This window comes from Hippoglossus hippoglossus, chromosome 1 (genome assembly GCF_009819705.1).
Source record: "Hippoglossus hippoglossus isolate fHipHip1 chromosome 1, fHipHip1.pri, whole genome shotgun sequence".
In the NCBI taxonomy this organism is placed as follows: domain Eukaryota; kingdom Metazoa; phylum Chordata; class Actinopteri; order Pleuronectiformes; family Pleuronectidae; genus Hippoglossus; species Hippoglossus hippoglossus.
Genome location: NC_047151.1, coordinates 18,745,069 through 18,758,531, shown reverse-complemented (window position 1 = coordinate 18,758,531; position 13,463 = coordinate 18,745,069). Strand labels below are relative to the sequence as shown.

At 39.9% G+C, this 13,463-nt stretch overlaps 2 protein-coding genes and 2 long non-coding RNA genes across 5 annotated transcripts in view; 2 read left to right on the top strand and 2 right to left on the bottom strand.

Moving 5' to 3' along the window:
* scpp9 (secretory calcium-binding phosphoprotein 9) overlaps positions 1-1,499 on the top strand; it is a 1,998-nt gene extending 499 nt beyond the window's left edge. The window contains exons 4-9 of one of the 2 annotated variants that reach the window (XM_034587423.1): positions 1-140; positions 614-656; positions 762-917; positions 1,021-1,086; positions 1,160-1,210; positions 1,293-1,499. The exon at positions 1-140 is cut by the window's left edge and continues 18 nt beyond it. In XM_034587423.1, coding sequence (XP_034443314.1) covers positions 1-140; positions 614-656; positions 762-917; positions 1,021-1,086; positions 1,160-1,210; positions 1,293-1,361 — 525 coding nt within the window. In that variant the 3' untranslated portion in view covers positions 1,362-1,499. Of the gene's footprint in view, positions 142-581; positions 657-761; positions 918-1,020; positions 1,087-1,159; positions 1,211-1,292 lie in introns of both variants that reach the window. The other variant, XM_034587413.1, reaches the window with a different exon arrangement.
* Positions 1,500-4,188: 2,689 nt separating this feature from the next.
* odam (odontogenic, ameloblast associated) lies at positions 4,189-6,492 on the top strand. The gene is made up of 10 exons (XM_034587348.1): positions 4,189-4,223; positions 4,324-4,398; positions 4,493-4,528; positions 4,622-4,669; positions 4,818-5,054; positions 5,131-5,187; positions 5,286-5,408; positions 5,920-5,952; positions 6,072-6,155; positions 6,275-6,492. Exons 2-10 carry the CDS (start codon positions 4,339-4,341, stop codon positions 6,308-6,310), a joined length of 714 nt encoding a protein of 237 aa, XP_034443239.1. The 5' UTR covers positions 4,189-4,223; positions 4,324-4,338; the 3' UTR covers positions 6,311-6,492.
* A 1,252-nt stretch (positions 6,493-7,744) lies between these two features.
* On the bottom strand, positions 7,745-9,268 carry LOC117762749. Its single transcript, XR_004614065.1, has 3 exons — positions 9,174-9,268; positions 8,980-9,047; positions 7,745-7,841 (listed from the first exon to the last, which is right to left on the bottom strand). It is a non-coding gene; the product is annotated as an uncharacterized LOC117762749 (long non-coding RNA).
* Positions 9,269-10,372: 1,104 nt separating this feature from the next.
* Positions 10,373-11,850, bottom strand: LOC117768324. Its single transcript, XR_004615041.1, has 3 exons — positions 11,756-11,850; positions 11,562-11,629; positions 10,373-10,469 (listed from the first exon to the last, which is right to left on the bottom strand). It is a non-coding gene; the product is annotated as an uncharacterized LOC117768324 (long non-coding RNA).
* Positions 11,851-13,463: the final 1,613 nt, after the last annotated feature.

The following is a 13,463-nucleotide window of genomic DNA, read 5'->3' as shown; positions in this document are numbered from 1 at the left end:
GCCATGAATGCAGGGTTGATACCTGGTATGAACGGAGGTGTGGTAAATGGAGTGAACCCTGGGATGATGGCTGGAGGCCTGAACCCGGCCATGGTGGCAGGTGGAGGGGTGGGCTTCATCAGGCAGCCGCAGTTTGCACAGGTCAGTCAATCAGGTTTCCAGTTCCATTTTTTGTCGGTATAGCGCCAAATCATAATATACATTGTCTCAAGGCACTTTGTATAAGACAAAAACTTTGAGCAACAAACATTGTTGTATGTACGGACAGAATGTTGAAAAATATTTTGGTAGAGCATTTTTGATAAATGCGTCACAGTGGTTCAGTGGGTAGCCCCACCGCCTTACAGCAAGATGTTTACTTGTTTGAATCCCAGTTTCACGTGTGGAGTTTGCATGTTCTCCGTGTGTGTGTCTAGTTCTTAATTTTCCATCCTTAACTTTTTTAATTCAGATTGCTCTTATATGAGGTTTTGTCTTATATGAATATGTGAAATATCAAAAAATTTTGAAATCTTCAAATTCATGAAAATAATTTTGCAGTAATATAAGAATAAACCTTATTTCTGCTTTACACTTCAAAGTTTGTTCCTGGAGTTCCTGCCTTTGCTTTACCGGCCCCTGTTCCCAACATGTACCCCGTCCCTGCAGTCAATACGGTCAGTGGCGTCAATAACACATCATCAAACCTCATGTTACGTTGTTAGATAGATAGAAAACCAGGCAAAATGTTTCATGTGTCCTTTTTTTAAACCTTCTATCAGTTTCCTTTCATGGGAGTCCCTCAAATGGCTCAGATGAATCCTGCTCAGCAGCCGTTCATGGGAGTCCCTCAAATGGCTCAGATGAATCCTGCTCAGCAGCCGTTCATGGGAGTCCCTCAAATGGCTCAGATGAATCCTGCTCAGCAGCCTTTCATGGTAAACACTCTCCTCTGTCTTTTAAAACAGTTTATATGATGATAAGCAGAAATATAACAAACAAGGCATCACTAAATCTTGCTGCCTTGCTGTCTTTCTGTAGGTTAATACAGGAGGAGCCGTGCCACAGCAGTTTCCTCTTCAGCCTGATCCTCTGAGAAGATTCAGGGTAAGAAATAAATAATCTGCTTAGTATTGAAAGAGAAACTTCATGAGCTAATTCTTGTTCTTTGAATTTTCAGCGTCAGATTATGAAACAGGACGACAACATGAAGACCACTATGGATACTCAGGTATAAGATTAAATCATTCACTAAAGAAGGTTACTTTTCAGCGTTGTCTGATTCACCAACCTTGTGCTCTTTATTTTCTCAGATTCCAGCTCCGACTGAGAAAGCAACCGCAGCTCTGTGTGATGACCACGATCAACACCAGGATGTTTAAGATAGCACTGGGAGACAGAGTGTTCCAATAAAACCGGACTTGTGTGATTTTGACTATAATGAGCCTGTGTGTATTGTGTTTTATTCAGAAACACTCATATGAATCTCTGACTGCACAATAAATCTACTTGAAATCAAAGCTTGTTTGTTAGATGCTTCTGAATTTACACCAGCACATTATACAACAAGGTAAAGTTCATTAGTCAACTATAATCTGCAATTTACAGTGCATCTCTGCTGCCATCTAAAGGACAATGATGATAAATCAAACTGTACAATAAACCACAACTCAACTGTCTAATGAATATGCATAATAATAATAGATGAGGGTGGGTACACAATATGCATGAAGTAATAATGAATATATCTTAATAAATATATCATAAATTTACAGTTATACATAATTGTTCTGCATAAAAGCTTGGTAGGGTTTAACATAGAAAAGGTTTCTAGGTTTCTAGGTTACATCAGAAATACTTTTTTATGAGACAGTCTTGTGGACTAAACAACTAAAGTCTAGACAATCTGTTAGACAAAGGCCATTTTTAATGAGAGACATTTTTATCTGTCAGTGCAGGAAAAGCACAGATGATTGATGTCTGAACTCCATTAAATGCCTCAGTGTTGGTATCCTTGAATTGTACAGACTGGCTCACAGACAGACTGTGTGGTTCACTTGAACAGAAGTGTTTTTAATGGTTTGAATAACCCCCAATAATATTAATCATAATAGTAATATTTAATTTGTTGAGCACCTTTCAACGTACCCAAGGCAGCTTTAGAGAGTTAGGAAATAAAAATAAAACAAACCAAGGACAAATACTACTACTACTACTACTACTACTACTACTACTACTACTACTAATAATAATAATAATAATAATAATAATAACAACTTTATTTGTATAGCACTTTTCAATACAAGTAACAACGTGCATTAACAATCAGAATACAAATAATATTGGTAAAGATACAGATAAGAAAACGTCATAGACTTCATGCGATTAAAGCTCTTTTTATGAAGATATGTCTTAAGAAGAGAGATAAAACAGTACAATAGTGGTAAAATCCAAACAGAGATACAGAAGCTTGTGGTCAAACACCTTTGTGAACAGTAGATCTGTATCTGTAAGTCAAAATGTCTGCTGTGAAAAAGGCCCATTGCTCACATTTCAAGTTCAAATGTCAATAAAACAAATGTACAACTGAGTGCAGAAAACTCAAAAGCATTCAAATGCACTAAAAGCAGTCACTAAAACATATGACTTTATATGGAGCTTTGTGTCAGTCTTTCTGTGGGGAATCCAAATTCATTACATCGCCAAGGAGGGTATGTTTTTCGTCTGTGTCATGATTCTGCCGTCGGAAATTCGGTGAACTATTGTGACTGTTTTGTACGAAAAAGGTTTTTACTGTTGAATGCGAGTTCTGCGTTTCCTGTTTTATTTAGAACTTTTTTGCTCCTTGTGTATCTCTTCATTTACTTCCTGCCTTCCTGTGTCCAGTTTCCTGCCCATGTGAGTGTCTGCACCTGTTCCTCATGTGTTCACCTGTGGTCAGTCATCCCTCTCTGCCCTGTGTATATAAGTATCTGTGTTTCCCCTTTGTCTTAATTTGTCTGTTGACACATGCTTTGTGTTTCAGTTTGATGTATTCATTTACCTCCTGTATGTGCACTGATAACCTGCCACCTGAGACCGTAAGACTCTTTCTTTTTCACATTAAATTCATGTTCAGCACCAATGTTTTCGTGCCTTCGGGTCCTTTCAGCTAGAACCCCAAACAGTCTGCATCCATTTGTTTGTTTGTTAGAAGGATTACACTCAAGAATTCTCAGCCAATTTCCATGACATTTTGAGAGGATAAAATAACCCATTACATTTTGGTGCGGCGCTTTTTTCACTTTCTACAACATTGTGGGATTTGTGTTGTTATTTTTCGACATTCCTTGACTTCTCAGATTAATTCATGGGCTGTGTCCAAAATCACTTACTCACTCTACTTCACTATATGGTGACTTCTACATCCAGGACTATATAGTGAGCTTGTCGGCAAAATAAAATAAAATAAAATCCTGTGTATATTTCTCGGTTGGTGACCATCGGTCGCAAATTACTTTTCACGATGCATTGTGGGATACAATGAGTGCACTATATAGGGTATAAGAAATGTCAGTAAACATTTGCACAGCACAACAAAGTGGCAAAATCTCTATCTAGAGGACTATATTGTGATTAGTGAGTGATTTATAGGTGTGTGTGCAATCTAGTGCGGAGGATTTGCTCTACTGAGTGAAATTCATGTTTTTGTCTCATGAACAACATGATCCCAACAGTCATCCATTAACACCCATGATTTGCCAGTGATACGTCAACATCAGTCTGAACAGATGTCTCAGTCTAATCTCTGAGCTTCCGTCTCCCTTTTGCCAAAACTCCTGTTCAACATCTCTTAAAACAAACTGAAGCGCCACCCTTTAATAAATCAATATAGACACATACATTCAGGTTCGATCTATTCAAGGAAAGCTGCTGTTTTTCCTCAACACTTGATGTGAAGAGTGTCGTACAGTGCACTTGTAAATCGTGGATCTTCGGAGACCTGTTAATGACTTGACACAGACCGTGTCATGGCGTTTACAGACATGACATACACCTAATAACACACTTAGCTGCCCGGTGTTGTAAGTGTCTGAGCCTGATGCCATGAGAAATGCCTGTCACACTGACCACACCGTCTGGACAGGCTGGGGGGGGGGGGGGGGGGGGGGGGTGCTGACAGCTCACATGGGGAGAATTTAAAAGGGATATGGACGAGGTGAGGAAGCAGCAGCACAGAAAGGCAAAGCAGAGCCAGAGAAACGGTGAGACCAGTTTGTGGAGCTTGTTTCCCTGAAAGTTTTCTGTTTCTTGGTAAAATGTTTCCATCATATGGTTTTTTAAACTCATGCCTCATTTTTTCAGACACTGTCAGACATCATGAAGCTACACATTGCCCTTCTGTTGGTCGGTCTGTTGGGGACGAGCTGTGCTCTGCCAGTGAGTTACATGTGTTGCTCTGCTATGCATCGCTCATATTGCAGCATCTGGAATGACCTGATAAAGTTACATTTCTTCATGTTCTCTTTAACAGTTGCAGATTGGAATCCTTGCAAGCAACAGCAATGAGGTGAAATAGTTGTTTTAAGCATTTATGGCTGTTGAGTGAAACAATATGTCAGAAATAATATGAATCTAATTCAATATGTGTGTGTTTGTTCAGATCCTGAGACTGAATGCACTCACTCTTGCAGCTCTTGGACAAACACAGGTGAAGACTCGCTACTGCTACTTCATAACCTTTTGACAATTTGTTACCCTGAGTTATGGAATAAGTTTCCCCCTTAGCCAAATAATTAAAAGTGTTGTTTGCTTTGGAAAATAATATATAAGCTGAAAAAGAACCTCTTCTCCTCCAGGCGTCTTCATTATTCCCCCAGTATGTGCTGCAGCAGCAGCAGCTCACCCCTCAGATGGTGAACTTTAACCCGCAGGTTGGCGGCCCTTTTGGTCCCCAGGGGCCTCAGCTGCTGTTCCCCAACCAGGGCAACCAGCTGACCCCCATGTTTTTCGCCAACGGGCAGCAAGAGCAGTTCGGACCCCCACAGGACCCCAACGCTCCTAATGTCCCTCAGCAGGCCCAAAACCCTATACAGGTACGACAAGGCCCCTGTCATAGTTACACATCTCAGTCGTGTGAAGATGTTAAATATTCTTTTAAATCTCCCTTAGATGTTTCCACAGTTCCAGTACCCTGGGTATGGATTCCCTCAGCTTCCCAGACAGCAGGTATGAATCAGACATAGTGTCTTGTTTGCAAATGTCAATCTCGCCATTTAGCTGCTCCCTTCAGATTTGTATCAACGTGATGAATCGATCATCCGCAGGGCTTCCAGTACTTTATGCCTTCTTACGGATACCCCCAGCAGAGGAACAACGTGGTGCTGCAGCCTAACACCCCTCAGCAGAACCTGGAGAGAAGCACACAGAGGCCACAGCTCCCTCTGCAGGTCAGACAATTTAAAATGGACACAGTGGAGAGGAAAACAAGAGGCTTAGATGAGAGTTTTCAATTTGTATCCAACAACAAACCTATTCACAGAGAAAAAGTCAAATGGATCAAATATCCAAAGTTTTGTATGATCTGTTTTACTTTGAATTAAGTTTTTGATCTTATATGTGGACGGCGATGAAGACTTGAGTGACTTAATAACACACCTGCAGATGTTGAGTCATGACTGTGTGGATGTGGTAACTGTGGCGCAATGACAACTGTCCGCTACACCGACCACACACTGTCTGTCTGTCTGTCTGTCTGAGCGGTGGCACAGATCATGTCACCCCAGTCTCCTCTGTTAACTGATGCTGTTAAAAACTCAACCATGCACGTGTCATTTCCCAGTGCGACTGCTAGCATTTAATTTGTTTATTCTATTAATGTCTTCTTGTTGCTAAATACATGCACATACTTAGTACTCATGTAATTTTTTTGTAATTCAATTTTCTTTCCTCCTACTTCAGCAAGCGTCCCTGCCAAAGGTGCAGACAGAAAGAGTGAGTGCACGACAGAAACTCTGAGAAATGAACAATTTCAGCAATAAAAGAAAAAAAAGTGACAAGTCATCAGTAAATTCTAATCAATGTGTTTTTCATAACTTTGATATTTATATCAGACATGGCCACTGGGGACACAGAAAGAGGCGACTACAAATCCTCCTGATCCTCGTGGAGACGCTTCTGGTCCTGGGATTGATGAGGTTTGTTGTTTTTACAGTTACAATGTTTTACACACACATAATACTATCATTTACTGCACAGAATCTGACTTTTAATAATGTGATATATCAAACAGTTGCTTCTCTGGTTGTTTCCCCAGGGTCACTCCAACTTCCCCTTCCTGTTTGAGCCTTAGACGAAGTCACCTGGGAAATAGCAACACGTGATTCAGGAAAAAAAAAAAAAATTCCATGTGTTGTGTTTGTCTCTGTCTTCTAAATGCAATTTATTTGTGTTTGTATCATAAACTGAAACAATTTTGTTTCAGGAATTTGCTCCTCTTTCATAGCCTATATAAATAAAGACATTTATCACAGATACTTGTTTCAGAGTTTTATTGTGGTACACAGATATTTGGCTTCTACAGCACAAATTAGGAATAACATGAATGATTTAAATGAATATAAGATGGAAAGTGTGAACCACGATGTCCAAGACTTGATGAAGTTGGAGAATCAAACTTGGATCTTTTAGTTTCTTTCTGAGCAAAGAGGTAGGCAAGAAAATAACTGTTAGTCATCAAATTTAACTTTTTATGAATCATCTTCTCAAACAAGCTCACTGACGTTCATCTTGAAAACGATAATTGAAATCTCTGAAGTTTCAGATGGCTCAGTAAGTGACGCAGAAGAGTGTGGATGGGGAGCGGGAATTTGACATTTTAATGATTATTTTTAGAGAATGTATTCAGATAGATATATATATATATACGGTGTTACATGCTGTAAAATAAATGAAAACATTTTAAAGAAATAAAAACCAAACAGAAAGCAAATCTACAGATGTGAGCTGATTTTAATTGTATCACAGTTCAAAGCGTTCCCTCCAAAAGAGATGCCACCATATAGACTTGTCTCCTCTTGAATGTGTCCTATTAAACATATTCATGTCATTGTGTTTAATTGTTGACTTACCAGTTCCCTTCTCAACCCGGTCTGGGCCGGGACGAATCTCTCCAGTGTGATTTGGATTTGAACGCTCCCCTCTCAGGCTAAAGCACAGAGAAAGTGATGAGTACAGTAAATGACTAATTTGTAGTCATGTGCTGGTACAACACTGTGCGGCAGCAGGTCTTGATAATCTCGATATATTGCGTGTATATATTTATATATGTAAAACATTTAAAGCAAAATTTGATGGGAAATAACCTACTAGGTGTTCTAGTTGTGATTAAGTTCACTCATACAACTGTGTATGACAATTGAGTCAGATTTAATTAATCAGTAGTAAGATACCACTCACTCATACAACTAATCAGTCAAAGTCGTTAACAGAAGTAACATAGAGCTAAAATACTCCTAACCCAGCTTGTGTTGTTTTTCAAATAATGTTTCACTGTTTCTCATCTGTTTCTTTCCCCCCAATATCAAGACCTGTCCTCACCTGAACATATTTCAGTTTCCTGTCACTTGTAAAGTGGTTTTCAATGCTGCTAACTTTAGTTAAGTAAACTAGGCCTGTTGCCTTTCATTTACCGGCAGTGGAGCAAGGCATGTTTACATTCTGCTTCATTGTCTTCATCTTCTCTAGACACATGCATCTCTGAAGAATCTCTGAAGAATCTCTGAAGAATCTCCCAAACAACTAATGACTGTAAGACTTGAAACACATACATTTACGTGGTCTTGATATTCAGGGAAGCTTCCATCTTCTTCTGGTTGTTTTGTCTGTCACACACACACACACACACACACACACACACACACACACACACACACACACACACACACACACACACACACACACTGTCAGGGTTTTGTACTTGTCAATGTTTAGTTTCCTCCGTTTCCAAAGTGTTTTCTGTTTATTAGTACATCCCTGTGTTTCATGTTTTCACACTCTGGGTTCTGTTTCCTGTTTTATTTTGTAGTCTGGGTTCTTGTGTCTCATATCTAGTTTTACTTCCTGTCTGTGATTGTCTGCACCAGTCCTCATGTGTTACACCTGTGTCGAATTGCCCCTGCCTTCCCTGTGTGTCTGTATTTAAGCCTCGGTTCTTCCCTTTGTCCTTGTCGGATCGTCGTCGTATGTCTATTGTCGTATGTCGGTTGTGTCCTCTGGTCTGTCGTCTGTGATCTCCTGTCCTGTCCTCCTGTCCGGATCTCCTGCCCTGCTCTCCCTGTATTTCTGTATCCCGTGTCTCCTGAGCCTCTGCACCTCTGCATCCCCCGTGTAAGCTTCCTGTGTTTTCTCCCTTTGTGCTCCCAGTTGTTTTGTCCGTTAAAGACTCGTTTGTATTAAAATTACACCTTTTAAGTTTAAACTCTGCGTCTGGGTCCTACTGCCCCACACACCGTGACACACACACACACACACACACACACACACACACACACACACACACACACACACACACACACACACACACACACACACACAAACAAACATAATAATTTACTGTACATAATCAAGTGTTTATTTGAATTTACAATTCGCTAAGCAGGGATTGCTGCTAAACTAAATGTTGTTGTTTTAATATACAGTGACACACTAGAATGGCACTCAGTAGAACGCATATCACTGCCAAGGCCCAACGGTTGATTTAAATCCAATCAAGCTGCCCCATATTTCACACACTCACAGATTCCACACCCCTAAATATATATTTTTACCATCAAGATCCATGAATTAGTCGCTGGGAAAACAGTATTGAAAAATGACGTGAGGCAAAAAAAAAAAAATTTGATTCCCCACTAACATTGAAGTTCGTCCCTGTACCAAGGTCTGTGGAAATCCATGAAGTTGTCAATGTGTAATCTAGTTTACAAACAAACAATATGATGAAGAACATCTCCATCTACTCACATGAGCAGTCACTGCTGCTAACACAAGTAACACTGCGACAATGAAGAGCTTCATGGCGTCTGATGAACCTGCGGAAAAAAGATTATTTCGATCAAACCTCATAAACCTCATGTAAATGTATTATTCCCTGAAACAGACGAGACATTTCATAAAGCATGAGTCACTAACAGTATAGCATCTACGTGTCCACTCACCTGCATTGTGCAAGTACGAGGCATTAATGCAGATCAGACATCCAATGTTGAGAAACTTTTCTAAACGTCTTAGTAATCCTCGAGGATTTGTAAAACAGCAGCGTACTTCACCTGTCGTTTTTTTAATAATCCCCTAATTTACTTTGATTCATTTTCTTAGCAACAGAAAGAGCAACTGACGTTCATCTTGAAAACGATAATTGAAATCTCTGAAGTTTCAGATGGCTCAGTAAGTGACGCAGAAGAGTGTGGATGGGGAGCGGGAATTTGACATTTTAATGATTATTTTTAGAGAATGTATTCAGATATATATATATATATATACGGTGTTACATGCTGTAAAATAAATGAAAACATTTTAAAGAAATAAAAACCAAACAGAAAGCAAATCTACAGATGTGAGCTGATTTTAATTGTATCACAGTTCAAAGCGTTCCCTCCAAAAGAGATGCCACCATATAGACTTGTCTCCTCTTGAATGTGTCCTATTAAACATATTCATGTCATTGTGTTTAATTGTTGACTTACCAGTTCCCTTCTCAACCCGGTCTGGCCCGGGACGAATCTCTCCAGTGTGATTTGGATTTGAACGCTCCCCTCTCAGGCTAAAGCACAGAGAAAGTGATGAGTACAGTAAATGACTAATTTGTAGTCATGTGCTGGTACAACACTGTGCGGCAGCAGGTCTTGATAATCTCGATATATTGCGTGTATATATTTATATATGTAAAACATTTAAAGCAAAATTTGATGGGAAATAACCTACTAGGTGTTCTAGTTGTGATTAAGTTCACTCATACAACTGTGTAAGTATGACAATTGAGTCAGATTTAATTAATCAGTAGTAAGATACCACTCACTCATACAACTAATCAGTCAAAGTCGTTAACAGAAGTAACATAGAGCTAAAATACTCCTAACCCAGCTTGAGTTGTTTTTCAAATAATGTTTCACTGTTTCTCATCTGTTTCTTTCCCCCCAATATCAAGACCTGTCCTCACCTGAACATATTTCAGTTTCCTGTCACTTGTAAAGTGGTTTTCAATGCTGCTAACTTTAGTTAAGTAAACTAGGCCTGTTGCCTTTCATTTACCGGCAGTGGAGCAAGGCATGTTTACATTCTGCTTCATTGTCTTCATCTTCTCTAGACACATGCATCTCTGAAGAATCTCTGAAGAATCTCTGAAGAATCTCTGAAGAATCTCCCAAACAACTAATGACTGTAAGACTTGAAACACATACATTTACGTGGTCTTGATATTCAGGGAAGCTTCCATCTTCTTCTGGTTGTTTTGTCTGTCACACACACACACACACACACACACACACACACACACACACACACACACACACACACACACACACACACACACACACACACACACACACACACACACTGTCAGGGTTTTGTACTTGTCAATGTTTAGTTTCCTCCGTTTCCAAAGTGTTTTCTGTTTATTAGTACATCCCTGTGTTTCATGTTTTCACACTCTGGGTTCTGTTTCCTGTTTTATTTTGTAGTCTGGGTTCTTGTGTCTCATATCTAGTTTTACTTCCTGTCTGTGATTGTCTGCACCAGTCCTCATGTGTTACACCTGTGTCGAATTGCCCCTGTCTTCCCTGTGTGTCTGTATTTAAGCCTCGGTTCTTCCCTTTGTCCTTGTCGGATCGTCGTCGTATGTCGGTTGTGTCCTCTGGTCTGTCGTCTGTGATCTCCTGTCCTGTCCTCCTGTCCGGATCTCCTGCCCTGCTCTCCCTGTATTTCTGTATCCCGTGTCTCCTGAGCCTCTGCACCTCTGCATCCCCCGTGTAAGCTTCCTGTGTTTTCTCCCTTTGTGCTCCCAGTTGTTTTGTCCGTTAAAGACTCGTTTGTATTAAAATTACACCTTTTAAGTTTAAACTCTGCGTCTGGGTCCTACTGCCCCACACACCGTGACACACACACACACACACACACACACACACAAACATAATAATTTACTGTACATAATCAAGTGTTTATTTGAATTTACAAGCCGCTAAGCAGGGATTGCTGCTAAACTAAATGTTGTTGTTTTAATATACAGTGACACACTAGAATGGCACTCAGTAGAACGCATATCACTGCCAAGGCCCAACGGTTGATTTAAATCCAATCAAGCTGCCCCATATTTCACACACTCACAGATTCCACACCCCTAAATATATATTTTTACCATCAAGATCCATGAATTAGTCGCTGGGAAAACAGTATTGAAAAATGACGTGAGGCAAAAAAATAAATATTTGATTCCCCACTAACATTGAAGTTCGTCCCTGTACCAAGGTCTGTGGAAATCCATGAAGTTGTCAATGTGTAATCTAGTTTACAAACAAACAATATGATGAAGAACATCTCCATCTACTCACATGAGCAGTCACTGCTGCTAACACAAGTAACACTGCGACAATGAAGAGCTTCATGGCGTCTGATGAACCTGCGGAAAAAAGATTATTTCGATCAAACCTCATAAACCTCATGTAAATGTATTATTCCCTGAAACAGACGAGACATTTCATAAAGCATGAGTCACTAACAGTATAGCATCTACGTGTCCACTCACCTGCATTGTGCAAGTACGAGGCATTAATGCAGATCAGACATCCAATGTTGAGAAACTTTTCTAAACGTCTTAGTAATCCTCGAGGATTTGTAAAACAGCAGCGTACTTCACCTGTCGTTTTTTTAATAATCCCCTAATTTACTTTGATTCATTTTCTTAGCAACAGAAAGAGATGACGATGATGTGACCAGCAGCAGCAGGGATTAATTACGTTACATTTCATTATGTGAATTACGTGCATATATGAGTTACTTAAGCCGCCATATCCACCATTGTCCGAGAACAAGAGTGAGCAGACAGAAAAGCCCGTTGACTGGGTGTTGTCTGTTCCCTGTCTGATCCCCTCCATTTGTAACCATAAGACCAGGTGTTTCCACGTGTTGCATCTGTTGACCTACGTGCCAACACCAAAGACTCACGAATAAAGAGACTAAACGTCTTTCAGGACGTTAAAACGTTCAGATTTGGTAAATCAAAAACACAACAGTGTATTTATCTGTAATAGGAGATATTTTATAGAATATAGAATATAGGTGTGGTCACAGGCTCTGAACTGTCACCACACCTTGACATGTCCAACGGAAAAAGATTTCCTAATAACGACAATTTCCCAACAATGTCACTTTGTGTCAATGACAAAACATCCGCTCCTGCACCTGTATATAAGAGAAGCTCCACAGTCCCACTCACTACAACAACCTCCTCAACCAACTGAGCAACAGTCCACTGAAGTTAAGAAGACTTGACGGTAATAATATTATTATTGCATTATTGTTAAAATGTTTAAACTGTGGAAGTCTGAGTGTATTTCTTGTTCTTCTGCAGATATGATCACTGGAACCATGCTGAAGGCCGTGCTTGTCCTCGGATGCCTCCTGAGCCTCACTCTGGCTGAACCGGTGAGAGAAACAGTCTTACTCTCAATATAAATTACTCCCATTTTTAATGGTATGATGCAGGAAATATCCAACTTTTAACTTTTGGATTTTTTTCAGTTGCACAGGGCCCACCAACGAGTTGCCCGCTCTGATTCTGATTCTGATTCAAAGTCCGGCGAGGTGAGTGTCCTCTCTGTCCTCAGGACCGTTCATGTAAAAGTCTCTGCTTCAAAACTGACGATGAATGTTTTTCATTTTCCTCAAGGTCAATCCGGGCGGAGGTCTGCCCACCCTGACTGCAGCTCAGTGGCTCGAGCTCATCCGCGCCCTCTTGCCTACAACTGCAGCCACTACTACGACTCCAGCAACCACTACAACTACAACTGCCATTAAAAAGTAGTGAAGGAAGTCCAGTGATATCTGATGTGTTTCCACACTTGTTCAAGTTAACAAATGGATCAAAATCACTGTTTTCTGTGTGAAATCTGCTGAATAAAGTTGATACATGGAAAAGATGTTGACTAAATGTATAGTTTTTCTTAAAATCCAGTTTCAGAAATAGTAATGAAACGAACAAATAAAGTTAATGTATAATATACATATATATATATATATATATATATATATATACAGTGCTTTACAGTACAGTTTTGCTATTCACCCATTCACACACACATTCATGCCATACATCTACATGCAGCACTTTCTCTATCACACATCACTGACATAACAAAGCCATGAGTTTCCAATTTTGGAAGATACTGTACAATCTTCCTCCTGAGCCACAGCTGTCCAAAGTGGCAGTTTAAGTGGCCTTCTAGTTCAAGTTA

Bases quoted from the DNA above. Each gene is read 5' to 3' on its own strand.
- odam (XM_034587348.1), top strand. From the start codon at position 4,339: ATGAAGCTACACATTGCCCTTCTGTTGGTCGGTCTGTTGGGGACGAGC. The intron at 4,670-4,817 runs GTGAAGACTCGC...CTTCTCCTCCAG, and splicing joins CAGCTCTTGGACAAACACAG to GCGTCTTCATTATTCCCCCA. The intron at 6,156-6,274 runs GTTTGTTGTTTT...TTGTTTCCCCAG, and splicing joins CTGGTCCTGGGATTGATGAG to GGTCACTCCAACTTCCCCTT.